The 15,711-nt window shown below is 41.7% G+C and overlaps 1 protein-coding gene across 2 annotated transcripts in view; it reads left to right on the top strand.

Annotated features, from left to right (window-relative positions):
• LOC130355311 (sterol O-acyltransferase 2-like) overlaps nucleotides 1-15,711 on the top strand; it is a 138,410-nt gene that overhangs the window by 61,913 nt on the left and 60,786 nt on the right. For both annotated transcript variants that reach the window (XM_056555317.1, XM_056555318.1), the window contains exons 7-8: nucleotides 4,140-4,212; nucleotides 4,935-5,019. In XM_056555317.1, the coding sequence (XP_056411292.1) occupies nucleotides 4,140-4,212; nucleotides 4,935-5,019 (158 nt within the window). The remainder of the gene's footprint in view (nucleotides 1-4,139; nucleotides 4,213-4,934; nucleotides 5,020-15,711) is intronic.

Genomic DNA, 15,711 nt, shown 5'->3' with positions numbered 1-15,711 from the left:
TCCATAACTTCAGATCTTTGGAACACAGTGTAAGGTTTTCTAATAGAGTTCGTATTTCCTCCAATACAACATTCTTTCCCCCATCCGATTCAGTTTTTACACACAGATCAAAATCTTATAGATGTAGAGATCAAAGATCTTGTTTCCAAAGGAGCAATTACTCCAGTGTCAAACCACACACCCAGTTTCCTCAGCAACCTTTTTCTAGTTAAGAAAAATGACAGTGGTCACAGACCAGTCATCAATTTACGTCTCCTAAACAAATTCACTCTATATCAACACTTCAAAATGGAAGGGATTCACCTTCTCAGAGACATCTTAATCCAAGACAACTGGCTGGTAAAGGTAGATCTAAAAGATGCCTACCTTACAGTACCCATTCACCCTTCACATCAATAATACCTTCAATTTACATGGAGAGACCAGAAGTGGCAATTTACATGCCTACCGTTTGGCCTATCATCAGCTCTGTGGTGCTTCACAAAACTGATGAAACCCATAGTATCCTTACTACGAAACAGAGGTGTTCGTCTAATCATATACTTGGACGACATCCTCATTATGGCTCAATCCCATACTCTAGTAATTCGCCACCTCCAATGCACATTTTCTCTTCTCATTTCTTTAGGTTTTTCTATCAATTACAAAAAGTCAGTCCTGACCCCTACAAGGAAAGTAGAATTTTTGGGATTCATGATAGATACCCAAAATACTATTCTGAGTCTACCTCTCAAGAATCTTCGTACTATAAGGAAAGAAATACAATCAATCATGAACAAACAAATTATATCCTTACTGACTCTTGCCTGGATCATAGGTCTTTTGTCAGCCTCAATTCAGGCCATTTTTTCGGCTCCATTGCATTATCAAACTTTATAACGTCTCAAAATTCAACATTTGAGGCAAGTCATGGACTATTCAGACATGATAGACATTTCTCATGAAGCCAAAGAAGAACTTCTATGGTGACTTCATCATATTCAGGCATGGAATGGCAAGATCATTTTCCATTATACACCGGATCTCATAATAGAATCAGATGCCAGCCTTCTAGGCTGGGGAGCCTGTTGCGACCCACTTACCACAGGAGGAAAGTCGTCAGAAAGAGAAACCGATCTTCACATCATCTGCCTGGAACTATTAGCAGGCTCCTTTGCTCTGAAGAGCTTTGCAAAATACAGATCAAACTGCCGTATCTTGCTTGTTCAGCAGTCCAATACATCAACTGCTTGGGAGGAACAACTTCCAAATTCTTGTCAGAAATCGCGAAAGACTTTTAGCATTTCTGCCTGGAAAAAAATATCATATTGAAAGCAAGGTATCTCCCCGGTCTAGCCAATTCTATCGCAGACCGGAACTCCTTACAGATTCCAGCGACTGGAAGCTAAATTCTTCCACTTTTCTTTTCTCTCAATACCCAATGGGGTCCCCTCTATATGGACTTATTCGCCTCCTGCTTGAACAGTCAACTTCCTCTGTTCTTCAGTTGGCATCTGGATCCAGACTCTCTTGGAATAGATGCTTTCTACAAATATGGCCTCAAGAGACACTGTACGCTTTTCCTCCCTTCGCCATGATCCCAAGAGTTCTTTCTCAAGTGATAACTCAACGGTCAACGATGGTACTGATAACTCGATGGTACTGTTCTTTTATGTCAAATATCTTTCCGATGGGAAAGCTTTAGACATCTCACGCAGATCTTTTTCCCACACGGGGTTCTTTTTACAATCGCTCGTCATACCAAAACTAACATTCACTCAGTTTTCTATCCATCTTTTCCACACCATCCCAAATTTTTTGTAGTAAGATGTCTTAAATCTTTTGAAGCTTTTCCTCAGAAAGAAGGAGTTACACCATCAGGAGTTAATCCAATTGGATTTCCAGCATCCCCTTTGGTTTATTGTAAGAACTCTTGTATCTATCACTTATATTTAATAATAAATAAGATTCTAAAAACCCATAGTTTTTGCTACCTATATACTTTTGGGCATATCCCCCCCCCATTCTCCCATCCATGCCTACATCAATACATCATATTTTAATTCATTCACTATGTCCTTATGAACCAGTTAACTCTCTCCAGGGGCGGACACAGACAGCATAGGGCCCCTGTGCAAAGAATGTGCCTCGACCCCACCCCCCCACCCCCCCCCATACATCAATTGTTCAGGTAGGAGATAAATATGAGATATGAGATAGATAGATTGATAGATATGACATAGATAGCTAGATATGAGATGGATATGAGATAGACAGATATGCGATAGATAGATATGAGATAGATATATATGGGATAGATATATATGTGATAGATAGATATGACATAGATAGATATGAGATAGATAGATAGATATAAGATAGATATGAGATAGATAGATATGAGATAGATAGATCTGCGATAGATAGATGTGAGATAGATAGATATGGGATAGATAGATATGCGATAGATAGATAGATAGATAGATAGATAGATAGATAGATAGATATGAGATAGATATGAGATAGATAGATATGAGATAGATAGATATAAGATAGATAGATATAAGATAGATATGAGATAGATAGATATTAGATAGATAGATAGATAGATATGAGATGGATATGAGATAAATAGATATGAGATGGATATAGATAGAAAGATAGATAGATATGAGATAGATAGATAGATAGATAGATAGATAGATAGATAGATAGATAGATAGATAGATAGATAGATTGATGGATATGAGATGGATGGATAGATAGATAGATCTGAGATAGATAGATATGAGATAGATAGAAAGATATTAGATGGATAGATAGATGATAGATAGATATGAGATAGATACAGTAGATACATTAGATAGATAGATACAGTAGATAGATGATAGATAGGACATGAATATCTTTTTACCAACCAGGGTGCCTCCAGATGTTGCAAAACTAAAAAACTACAACTCCTGGGCCTTTGGCTGTTGAGGTATGCTGGGAGTTGTAGTTTTGCAACAGCTGGAGGCACCCTGTGGGATGGATAGATCGATAGGTAGATAGGGTTTTCCAACCAGGGTGTCTCCAGCTGTTGCAAAACTACAACTCCCAGCATGCCAGGACTGTAGTTTTGCAACAGCTGGAGGCACCATGGTAGGAAAACACTGATCTATGCCCAGTCAATCTATCTATCTATCTCATTGTTTACCAACCAGTGTGCCTCCAGCTACAAAACTACAACTCCCAGCATGCCCGCACAGTCTTTAGCTGTCTGGAAGTTGTAGTTTTGCAACAGCTGGAGGCTCCCTGGTTGGGGAACACTGCCTTAATGGATTAATGATAAATAAACAAGCAGTGTGTCCACATGTTGTGGCCCCAGTGGGGTCACTTTCCCTCCTCCGGGGTCCACAGGTCACCTACAGGTCACATTACAAGAACAATTTTTTGAAAAATCGCAGCAAAAATGGCGCAGTAAAAACCGCGCCATTTTTGCTGCGATTTTTCCCTAAAATTGTTCTTGTAATGTGACCTGTAGGTGACCTGTGGACCCCGGAGGAGGGAAAGTGACCCCACTGGGCTGCTACCCCCCAGCCTCAGGTTATACTGCTAGTGAGAAGAGAGGCAGGACAGGGGACATAACTTCCCCTCACAGCCGCTGTGCTCCTGGGAGGCCTGTCAGCTCTCGGCCTCCGTCCTCTTCCTGTGCTGGGGGCGGAGCCATGAATCAGGTCCTCTTCATCCCTACGCTACTGCCTGTCTCCCTAATGATACCGGAGCAGGAGCAGCGCAGGGATTGTAAAAAAAAAAATAGCGCTTGTCTGAGTGGGGATCGGGACAACTGTCCTGGATCCTCACCAGCTGCACCTCTCTCTCAAGGGGGCCCTTGGCCAGTGCCTGAGGGCCCATGTGTAGTGGCGGGCCCCTGTGCAGCTGAACATGCTGCACATGTGATTTGTCCGCCCCTGACTCTCTCTCCATTTTAATATAAGTATTTCTGTTAGTACATCCTAATCCACTACACTGTCACACTGACGTGTCGTAATAGCAGTGTGAAAGAAGCCTTATTAGGGCACTATATGTCCTTTGTGGATTAGATGAAGTTAGCGCCTGCATATACAGTAAGAAGGGAATATAGTAAAACTGACTCAGTGTTATTCTTTGTTGTTTTGTAGGTTCGATTCTTGATGAAAAGTTATTCTTTTCTTAGAGAGACAGTCCCAATAGTGCTACAGGATGAAAGTAAAGGTAATAATCTATAGGCCATTCTGACCAGACAGGAGCATCACTAAAATAGTAAAAGGATAGCATGTGTAAATTTTGCATGTGTTATTCCCAGGACAGTAACACTTGCTTTTAGCCATTCCTGTGGCTCCATTTGGGGCCCTTTTCTATGAAAACCACTTGAAGCACTGATATAGATATTCCAAGCATGCCATGTAATGTTCCATTGAATAACAGACATTGATCATTAAAAATTCTAATCTTCTAATCCAGATTTATTAGAACCTACAAAGAACAGGTGTATCGTAATGAAAGAACAAAGGTTGTCTCTTCTCTTCAATTTCACAAACTGTTGTGGACATTTTGTACATAAGTAAAATGGGTATAAAAAGGTGTTATCCAGGATTAGAAAAACAGATCTGATTTCTTAAAAAAAAAAACAGCACCGCACCTGTCCTCAAATTTTGTGTGGTATTGCAGCTCAGGTCTATCGAAGTAAATGGAGCCAAGTTGTAATACCATGCACAAGCTAAGGGCAGGATGGTGCTATTTTTAAAAGAAATTAATTCTCACTTTACAAATTAGTCATATGACTTTATTCAGGACTGGACCCTCTACACTTAGTGGTTCCCCACTTGCTACACATAGACCCCTTATGTACTACTGAGGGTGTGCTGCAGTATGCGGTTAATAGTCTGTCAGCAGTTTGCCCCATCAGGAGTTCATTGAGTTTCTTTATCTTGCAGAGAAATATGCCAAGATACCTGCGCTTTCCAGTTATCTTTACTTTCTCTTCTGTCCAACACTGGTTTACAGAGAGAGTTATCCCAGGTAAGTGTCTTGACTAGTTCTGTAAAGATGTCATTATATACAGATTTGTCTAGAGCTGTATGTGAAATATTTGTTAAAAGCTTATTGTTTTTGTGGTGGCGGAATTGTGAACAAGCCTTGTGGGGGTGTAGGGTAGCTAGGGTGTTGGTGTTCGGGATAGTTAAGGGCGCTGTTAACCCTTGTCACTCGTGACACCAGGGTGAGGGTTAAATGCTGTGTTTCTTGATAGGCCTATTGCCACCCTTCCCAAGAGCAATAGGTGATGCAGAAATAAAGGATTGTCCACAACCACTGTTAACTGAAAACTTGAAGAATTTCTGTACATGCAGCAATAGTAACAGTCCAGATAACAGAGTCTCTACAGAGGTAGCTGAGCAGCGATTGACAGTTGGTTGGGATCAGATAAGCCCAATTTAGCTTCTTAAGGATTATGTAGCAGAGATCCACTGGATTTAGGGGAGTATTTAGGTCCAGTGATCTTGAGATGAGTAACGGGGAATTGCTTCGCCTATCCGCTATGCTATAGGCCTAGGCCGCAAGGCTTTGGCCTAGTAAATCGTCTTGTAAGCTGCGGAGGTCCTACCTCTTCCAGAGTCAGCAACCCAAGAGAGTGATCAAGATGGCGCAGGTCCCTTATATGGCCAGGGGCTGGCCGTTTTGGATTGGTCCGCAACGACTGTCACTCACCGTTAAACGCTTGAACAGGTAGGCAATTAAATATATACATATTTCTATACTTATATTTATATTGATAAGAACTTCTATATAGTCATTGACTAAGTGAAGGGTGACAATGGGAAAACTACAAAAGAGGGACCCCGACGTCCTAGGGACTCTGACTATGGGGACCTCTATAAAGATAATGTATAAAATACGGTATCGGGACACCACGTTTTACTATCATTCACTCCCCTTCTAGCCTCTTGATCCAACTCATTGCAGGAGATTAGCTCCATAGACTTATATTGGAGCCTATGTCCTGGTATAAGTTTGACTGAGCAGCCAGGCGGGTAGCGAAGTGCAGTGGCATGCTTCTCCCAGCTATGTCAAGAGATCAATACGTGTCTCAGTGATGATCAATCAAAACGTGACATCTGTGTGACATATCATGTGGTTTTTTTTTCTTCTTTTTTTTCTTAACCCCTTAAGGACCAAGGACGTACCGGTACGTCCTTGGTCCTGCTCTTCTGATATAACGCGGGGTTACACAGTAACCCCGCGTCATATCATGGCGGGCCCGGCATCATAGTGAAGCCGGGACCCGCCTCTAATAGCGCGCAGCGCCGATCGCGCCGCCGCGCGCTATTAACCCTTTAGCCGCGCGCTCAGAGCTGAGCCGCGCGGCTAAAAGTGAAAGTGAAAGTTCCCGACTAGCTCAGTCGAGCTGTTCGGGATAGCCGCGGCTAATCGCGGCATCCCGAACAGCTGACAGGACAGCGGGAGGGCACCTTCCTGCCTCCTCGCTGTCCGATCGCCGAATGACTGCTCAGATCCAGGCATGAGCAGTCATGCGGCAGAATCGTTGATCACTGGTTTCTTATGAGAAACCAGTGATCAACATAGAAGATCAGTGTGTGCAGTGTTATAGGTCCCTATGGGACCTATAACACTGCAAAAAAAAAGGGAAAAAAAAAAGTGAATAAAGATCATTTAACTCCTCCCCTATTAAAAGTTTGAATCACCCCCCTTTTCCAATAAAAAAAAAACACAGTGTAAATAAAAATAAAAATAAACATATGTGGTATCACCGCGTGCGGAAATGTCCGAATTATAAAAATATATAATTAATTAAACCGCTCGGTCAATGGCGTGCGCGCAAAAAAATTCCAAAGTCCAAAATAGTGCATTTTTGGTCACTTTTTATATCATTTAAAAATGAATACAAAGTGATCAATAAGTCCTATCAATGCAAAAATGGTACCGTTAAAAACTTCAGATCACGCCGCAAAAAATGAGCCCTCATACCACCCCATACACGGAAAAATAAAAAAGTTATAGGGGTCAGAAGATGACAATTTTAAACGTATTAATTTTCCTGCATGTAGTTATGATTTTTTCCAGAAGTCCGACAAAATCAAACCTATATAAGTAGGGTATCATTTTAATTGTATGGACCTACAGAATACATATCAGGTGTCATTTTTACCGAAAAATGTACTACGTAGAAACGGAAGCCCCCAAAAGTTACAAAACAGCGTTTTTTTTTCAATTTTGTCGCACAATGATTTTTTTTCCCGCTTCACCATAGATTTTTGGGAAAAATGACTGACGTCATTACAAAGTAGAATTGGTGGTGCAAAAAATAAGCCATCATATGGATTTTTAGGTGTAAATTTGAAAGAGTTATGATTTTTTAAAGGCAAGGAGCAAAAAACGAAAATGCAAAAACGGAAAAACCTCCGGTCCTTAAGGGGTTAAAATACAGCATTAAGCAAACAGACATAATTTTACTAAATAAATGACAGTAGGAGAAAAACAAAGTTTTTTTTTGGTGTTCATTTGTTTTTTTTGTGTTCGTTAGTTATGGACACTTCTTGGGAGTGGCCATATTGGAAATATATTTTATACAAAAAATGGATACTCTTAACACCTTGGCGCTATGGAAAAAATTAGTATTGATGTGCCCCACAGTAGCTTATATTGTCGATCTAATGGATACTTGTATAACCATTAGAATAATAGATACAAAACAAAGATACTTGACCAGCAGTAGCGCTAGTAGACGTCTTACAAATTGTTCTGCTGTCCGATATACATATGCGCATGAGAGCACACAGTAGTGTGTGCGCACCCGTGCCTCTATGCTACAGAGAAAGATGTACTTGTCACACCTTAACCAAGGTTTTGAATATATATAGGTACATCCTGTACCTGATGTACGCTTGAATAAAGAAAAGACGTTTTAACTGCAAAATCCTGGGTGAGTGCTCCGTTCTTCTAATCTTGCACTTGGAATATATATAGGAAGATGTTTTACCTTTATGGATGTGTATATCTGGTCCGATCCTATTCCTCCAGTATATGCAATGTTTCTGCCGATGATACCTGGCCTGTATAGTAATCCGTGCAGTTTGCAGGGAGATCTGCCCTGGCCGGTGGAGTCTCTACCTGCATTCTGCAGAGTGAAGATGATAGTAAGTCCCTTGGCTGTGAGTGACGTCACTACAAGGAGCAAGTTGGGCCAAAAAAATCCAACGGTGTTTCTGAGAATATCGTTCTCCTTCCTCAGGGATGGCTTGGCCTCTCGGGACTGGACTATATACCATTCACCCTGATTACCTGAATGTATTAGGGAGATGTTGTAGTTTATACACAGTTCATATTCAGCTGTCTGACTCTGCATACTGAACAGGATTAGCACAATCCATATATGTTGCACACCTTGTGAATACAGTCATAAGGATTTTTTCTATATGTTTTTCTTTTTTGTGTCATTTTCCCGTTTTTTTATGGTTTATTGTTCCAAAAAGGCAAACATCTCAAAATCCACGTTGTGGCCATACGGTACCAGTGTGTTAAAGGGGTACTCCGGTCCGGAAGGAGGCATTATGTTTGTCTGCATAATGTTTGGAAAGAGGATGTCCGTGATGTTTTCTCTCTATGTTGTATAGGTGCTCACCAATACGTTTCCATAAGGGTCTCTTTGTGCGTCCTATATATGTTTTGCCACACGGGCAATTTATCCCGTACATGACTCCTTTGGTTTTACAATTAATATGGGTTTTTATTTTATTTTCAAAATTTCCCTCTTTGCTATTGATGACAAATTTTGAGGTAGTGATTCCGGTGGATTTGCATCCTTTGCACATCCGACAGGGATAGAAACCCGGCATTTGAAAGAAGATGGTGTCTTTGGTATTCTTTGTGAATTTTTAACTGTAGGGGCTACCAGATAGTGTTGCTCGTGAATATTCGCAATGCGAATTTTAGTCGCGAATATGCGATATTCGCGAATATAGCACTATATATTCGTAATTACGAATATTCGTTTTTTTTTTTTAACAGTACACATCACAGTGATCACCCCTCTCTGCTTCCAGCTTGTGTGGTATAAAGAAGGCTCTAATATTACTGTGTGAGACTGGCGTTCATTTGCATATGCAAATTTTCGCTTATGCTAATTTTTGTATATGCTAATTTTTTCATATGCTAATTTTCGCATATGCTAATTTTCGCATACGCGAATTTTCGCATACGCGAATTTTCGCATATGCAAAGAGAAAACGAGAATATTACGAATATGCAAATTTAGCGAATATATGACAAATATTCGTCCATATATTCGCAAATTCGAATATGGCCTATGCCGCTCAACACTACTACCAGACTCCTTATGTTCTGACTTTTGCGGAACACAAAAGAAAGGTTCTTTGGAAGTAATTCCCCAATTGTTCTATCTCCCTATAGGAGGCCCCAATGTTTTATTATAATTTTTTGAAAAGAGAACTCTGTGAATTGTAAGCGGTTATTATAGGAGTTTTTATTGTTATGTCCCCTTTATTGTTTTTTGACATATTGACGTAGATTTATCAAACAGTGTGAGAGAAAAATAGAGAGATTTTCCCACAGCAACCAATCACAGCTCAGCTAACGAGCAGAGATAAAATGAAAGCTGAGCTGTGATTGGTTCTTGTGGGGAAATCCCTACACTTTTTCTCTCACATAGTTTGATAAATCTGGGCCATTAATGTCTTTATCTTTAAGAAGGGAAGATCTATCCAATTTATGTACTTCTTTAATTGTCCGAGTTAGAGTATCAGTATCATATCCCTTATGTTTGAATTTTTTCTGTAGACTCAAGGCTTCGTTTTTAAAATCACCATCCTGTGTGCAGTTTCTGCGGAGTCTGACAAACTGGCTTCTAGGGATGTTGTCTAGCCAAATGGGGAAGTGACAGCTGGTAATGTGAATAAAACTATTGCTGTCAGTGGCCTTGTGATATGTTCTAGTGCATAAATGTACATCCTTTATGTAAATAGTAAGATCTAAAAAGTTTATTTCCATATGACTAATGGTGGGAGTGAATTGAAAATAAAATCCATTATTATTTAAATTAGTTAAAAATAATATCACCTATAAAACGTCGCCATAGGACCAGGTTGGCCGCCAAGTGGGTGACGGGGTGAATAAATAATTGTTCCCAGTACCCCATATAGAGGTTAGAATAACTTGGCGCAAACCTGGTCCCCATGACGGTGCCCCATTGCTGTAAATAAAATTGTTTCTCATAGATAAAATAATTGTGTTTGAGGATAAAATCAATATAATCACCTATAAAATTGACCTGAGGAGTTAAAAAGTCCGCCTCCTGGTTTAAAAAGAATTATGAGGCTGTACGGCCCTTTTCATGTTCATTGATCGTATATATAATATATATATAGTCCAGTCCCCGGAGGCCAAGCCATCCCTGAGGAAGGAGAACAATATTCTCCGAAACGCCGTTGGATTTTTTTGGCCCAACTAGCTCCCTGTAGTGATGTCACTCACAGCTACAGGACTTACTGTCATCTTCACTCTGCAGCACGCAGGTCGGGGCAGATCTCCCTGCAAACTGCACGGATTACTATACAGGCCAGTATCATCGGCAGAAACATCGCGTATACTGGAGGAATAGGATCGGACCAGAAATACACATCGATAAAGGTAAAACATCTTCCTATATATATTCAAAAACTTGGTTAAGGTGTGACAAGTACATCTCGCTCTGTAGCATAGAGGCATGGGTGCGCACACACTACTGTGTGCTCTCATGCACATACGCATATCGGACAGCAGAACAATTTGTAAGACCTCTACTAGCGCTACTGCCGGTCAAATAACTTTGGAAATATATTTTCTTCCTTCTTGTATTGTCTGTATCCAGAGTGTGACTTCCGTAGTATAATCCTATTCTTTTCAGGTTTTCTTTTTGAGCTACATGATTGACCCCGAGACTCTCTACATAATCTGCTGAATTTTGTAGATGTGGCTCTCCCTTTAGGAGAACGATATTGTTCTGTGGTGATCTCAATCTTACTCTAGATACTTGCCTAGATAAAGCCACTGGCCAATATGCTAAATTGTACTCCTTCCAATTTACGATGTATGGCGGCTGCTTCATCATGCTGATAGGGACTACAACTTTTATTCCTCTCTACATGACTCTTACAGCAGAATGGATCACATCCTTTTGCAGCACTATGTCCTTCCCTGGCTAGTATCCCCTACTATAGGTAACATTCTGTGGTCTGACCATGCCCCAGTGGTTTGCACATGGAGTCTAACTTTTCTCACAATGGCGGAATGGACTTGCCAATTAAATAAATCCCTTCTATTGGATCATATGTGTATTGAGGATGTGTTTCAGGTCATATCCAATTTTTTCTTGACCATTCCCAAGATCCTACTTCACCCATGGTGAAATGGAATGTTGCCAAGTGTGTCATACAAGGAATGTTTAATAATCCCTTAAGGACGCAGCCCATTTTCACTAGGACAAAGCCCTTTTTTGCAAATCTGACCGCTGTCAATTTAAACATTATTAACTCTGGAATGCTTTTACTTATCATTCTGATTCTGAGATTGTTTTTTCATGACATATTCTACTTTAACATAGTGGTAAATTTTTGTGGTAACTTGCATCTTTTCTTGGTGAAAAATCCCCAAATTTGATGAAAAAATTTAAAATTTAAAATTTTTCTAACTTTGAAGCTCTCTGCTTGTAAGGAAAATGGATATTCCCCCCCCAAAATTTTTGGGATTCACATATACAATATGTCTACTTTATGATTGCATCATAAAATTGACGAGTTTTTACTTTTGGAAGACACCAGAGGGCTTCAAAGTTCATCAGCAATTTTCACATTTTTCACACAATTTTCAAAATCACTATTTTTCAGGGACCAGTTCAGGTTTGAAGTGGATTTGAAGGGTCTTCATATTACAAAATACCCCATAAATGACCCCATTATAAAAACTGCACCCCCCCCTCAAAGAATTCAAAATGACATTCAGTAAGTGTTTTAACCCTTTAGGTGTTTCACAGGAAAAGCAGCAAAGTGAAGGAGAAAATTCGAAATCTTCATTTTTTACACTCGCATGTTCTTGTAGACCCAATTTTTGAATTTTTACAAGGGGTAAAAGGAGAAAATGTATACTTGTATGTGTAACCCAATTTCTCTCGAGTAAGCACATACCTCATATGTCTATGTAAAGTGTTCAGCGGGCGCTGTAGAGGGCTCAGAAGCGAAGGAGCGACAAGAGGATTTTGGAGAGTACGTTTTTCTGAAATAATTTTTGGGGGGCATGTTGCATTTAGGAAGCCCCTATGGTGCCAGAACAGCAAAAAAAAAAAACACATGGCATACCATTTTGGAGACTAGACCCCTTAAGGAACATAACAAGGAATAAAGTGAGCCTTAATACCCCAAAGGTGTTTCACGACTTTTGTATATGTTTGTTTTCCCCCAAATTTCAAATTTTTAAAGGGTTAATAGCAGAAAAGACCCCCCAAAATTTGTAACCCCATCTATTCTGAGTATGGAGGTACCCCATAAATGGACCTGAAGTGCACTGCGAACGAACTACAATGCTCAGAAGAGAAGGATTCATATTTGGCTTTTTGAGAGCAAATTTTGCTCGGGGGGCACATTGCATTTAGGAAGCCCCTATGGTGCCAGGACAGCAAAAAAAAAAAACACATGGCATACCATTTTGGAAACTAGACCCCTTGAGGAACGTAACAAGGGATAAAGTGAGCCTTAATACCCCACAGGTGTTTTGCGACTTTTGCATATGTATAAAAAAAATTTTGGAAACTAGACCCCTCACAGAATGTAATGAGGGGTACAGTGAGCATTTACCCCCCACTGGTGTCTGACAGATCTTTGTAACAGTGGGCTGTGCAAAATTTTTCATTTTCACGGACCACTGTTCCAAAGATCCGTCAGACACCTGTGGGGTGTAAATTCTCACTGCACCCCTTATTACATTCCATGAGGGGTGTAGTTTCCAAAATGGGGTCACATGTGGTTGTGTTTTTTTTTTTGCGTTTGTCAGAACCGCTGTAACAATCAGCCACCCCTGTGCAAATCCCCTCAAATGTACATTGTTCACTCTCCCTTCTGGGCCTTGTTGTGTGCCCCCAGAGCACTTTACGCCCACATATGGGGTATCTCTGTACTCGGGAGAAATTGCGTTACAAATTTTGGGGGGCTTTTTACGAAAAGTATAGGGCAACACCAGCATGTTAGTGTAAAAATGTTTTTTTTTTTTTTTTTACACTAACTTGCTGGTGTGGACCCCAACTGTTCCTTTTCATAAGGGGTAAAAGGAGAAAAAGCCCCCCTAAAATTTGTTAGGCAATTTCTACCGAGTACAGCGATACCCCATAGGTGACCCTATACTGTTGCCTTGAAATACAACAGGGCTCCAAAGTGAGAGCGCCATGCGCATTTGAGGCCTGAATTAGGGACTTGCATAGGGGTGGACATAGGGGTATACTATGCCAGTGATTCCCAAACAGGGTGCCTCCAGCTGTTGTAAAACCCCCAGCATGCTTGGACAGTCAATTGCTGTCCAGAAATGCTGGGAGTCTTTGTTTTGCAACAGCTGGAGGCTCCATCTTAGAAACACTGCCGTACAATACGCTTTTCATTTTTATTGGGGAAGGGGGGTGGTAGGGGGGGCAGTGTACGTGTGTATATGTAGTGTTTTACTCTTTATTTTATGTTAGTGTAGTGTAGTGTTTTTAGGTTACATTCACACTGGACAAACAACAAGAAACGTGGTCTCAAATGGCTGGAGGTGCTCAACCCCAAATGCGGTTGTGCATTTATACTGGGGGAGCAGATCCTGCCCTTGTAGTCCGTTGCTAAGGGCGATTCCCAGCATAAAAATGCATACAATGGAGGATGCCTGCAGCGGACTACAAGTGCCACAATAGAATCCTACACCAGATAAACGGTGTGGATGTGTAACAATTAGAATACAATACAGGAATATGGGTGCACTACTGTGGTAGATGTAAACAATGACATTGGCTCTCCCTCAACACTGATGTTAAAATTGAGACATTCGCCAGTGTATCCTTATATAAAGGACACACCAGAGCCCGCACACCAACGCCAAGGTTTCTCAAGATGTACATTCACACTGACGGCGGATTACACTGAGTCTCCCGCTAGGAGTTTGAGCTGCGGCGGAAAAAAAGCTCAAACTTGAAGCGTGGAACTCACTGTAATCTGCCGCCAGTGGGAATGTAGCCTGTACATTCACATGGGAGGGGGGTCAAAACTACAACTCCCAGCATGCACTGACAGACCATGCATGCTGGGAGTTGTAGTTTTGCAACAGCTGGAGGCACACTGGTTGGAAAACCTTGAGTTAGGTTCTATGACCTAGCTCAGTATTTTCCAACCAGTGTGCCTCCAGTTGTTGCAAAACTACAACTCCCAGCATGTACTGATTGCGGAAGGGCATGCTGGGAGATGTTGTTATGCAAAGGCTGAAGGCACGCAAGTACAACTCCCAGCATGCCAAGACAGCCTTATGCTGTTCCTGAATGCTGGGAGTTGTAGTTTTGCAAGATTTAGAGGGGTTCAGGTTGTAAATCACTGTCCAATGTTCTCTAAACTGTGGCCCTCCAGATGTTGCAAAACTACAACTCGCAGCAAACTGCTGTCTGGGCATGCTGAGAGTTGTAGTTTTGCAACATCTGGAGGACTACAGTTTGAGACCACTTAGTGATCTACAACCTGAACCCCTCTAAATATTGCAAAACTACAAGTCCCAGCTTGCCCACACAGCAAACAGCTGTCTGGGCATGCTGGGAGTTGTAGTCTTGCAACATCTGGAGGGCCACGGTTTAGAGACCACTGGCAGGACCTGGATGAATTGCTGCTGCTGCCGCCGCACATGGGGGTTCCCCGCATGGAGGATCGCGCTCCGGGATCCGGGATCTAGGTAAGGGACTTTCGGTGCCGGTCCCTGGACAGTTCCCCCGTTTTGCTCGGACACCGATAGGTGGGCAAAGCGGAGGAACCGAACTTTAATCCCCCCCCCTCCCCCTGTCTGCTATCGGTCGGTCGCTCGGCCGACCAATAGCAGGGATAGGAGGGGTGGCACCCCTGCCACCAAACTCCTATCCCTTCAGTGGTATCGATCCCTCCGATCCCTCTTATTTTCCGTATGACCCGGAATTGCGCAGATCGCAGGTCTGGATTGACCTGCGATTTGCACCCATCGCGGAAATGGGGGGGTATCAGGACCCCCCTTGGAGATGTGCCAGAATGCCTGCTGTTAGATAACAGCAGTCATCCCGGCCCGTTCACCGCTACTGGTGACGCGGTGCTCCCGGAACCCCGCGATGTACATGTACGTCGCCGCGCGCCAAGTGACACTTCGCAGCGCCGTACATGTATGTCGCTCGTCGTTAAGGGGTTAAACAAGAATCCTGTCTCAACAAAGAAAAGGCACATAGTTTGAAGCTGGCCCTGCACAAGGGTACTAAGCTAGAGCTGGTCCACAAGCATGCACTCTCTCTCCATACTCCTAATGAACTTTAATCTGAGCATCAGGAGGCCAGGCAGTTGCTTCACTTTTCCTATTAACGAATCCTTCAATAAAACCATTGCAAGTTCTATGAATTTGGTAATAAAAGTGGACATATGTTGGTCAGAGCATTCAGGGATCACCTACTTGGTCTCATACTTC

Source organism: Hyla sarda, chromosome 2 (genome assembly GCF_029499605.1).
Source record: "Hyla sarda isolate aHylSar1 chromosome 2, aHylSar1.hap1, whole genome shotgun sequence".
Classification (NCBI taxonomy): Eukaryota; Metazoa; Chordata; class Amphibia; order Anura; family Hylidae; genus Hyla; species Hyla sarda.
This window is presented reverse-complemented; position numbering and strand designations above follow the sequence as displayed.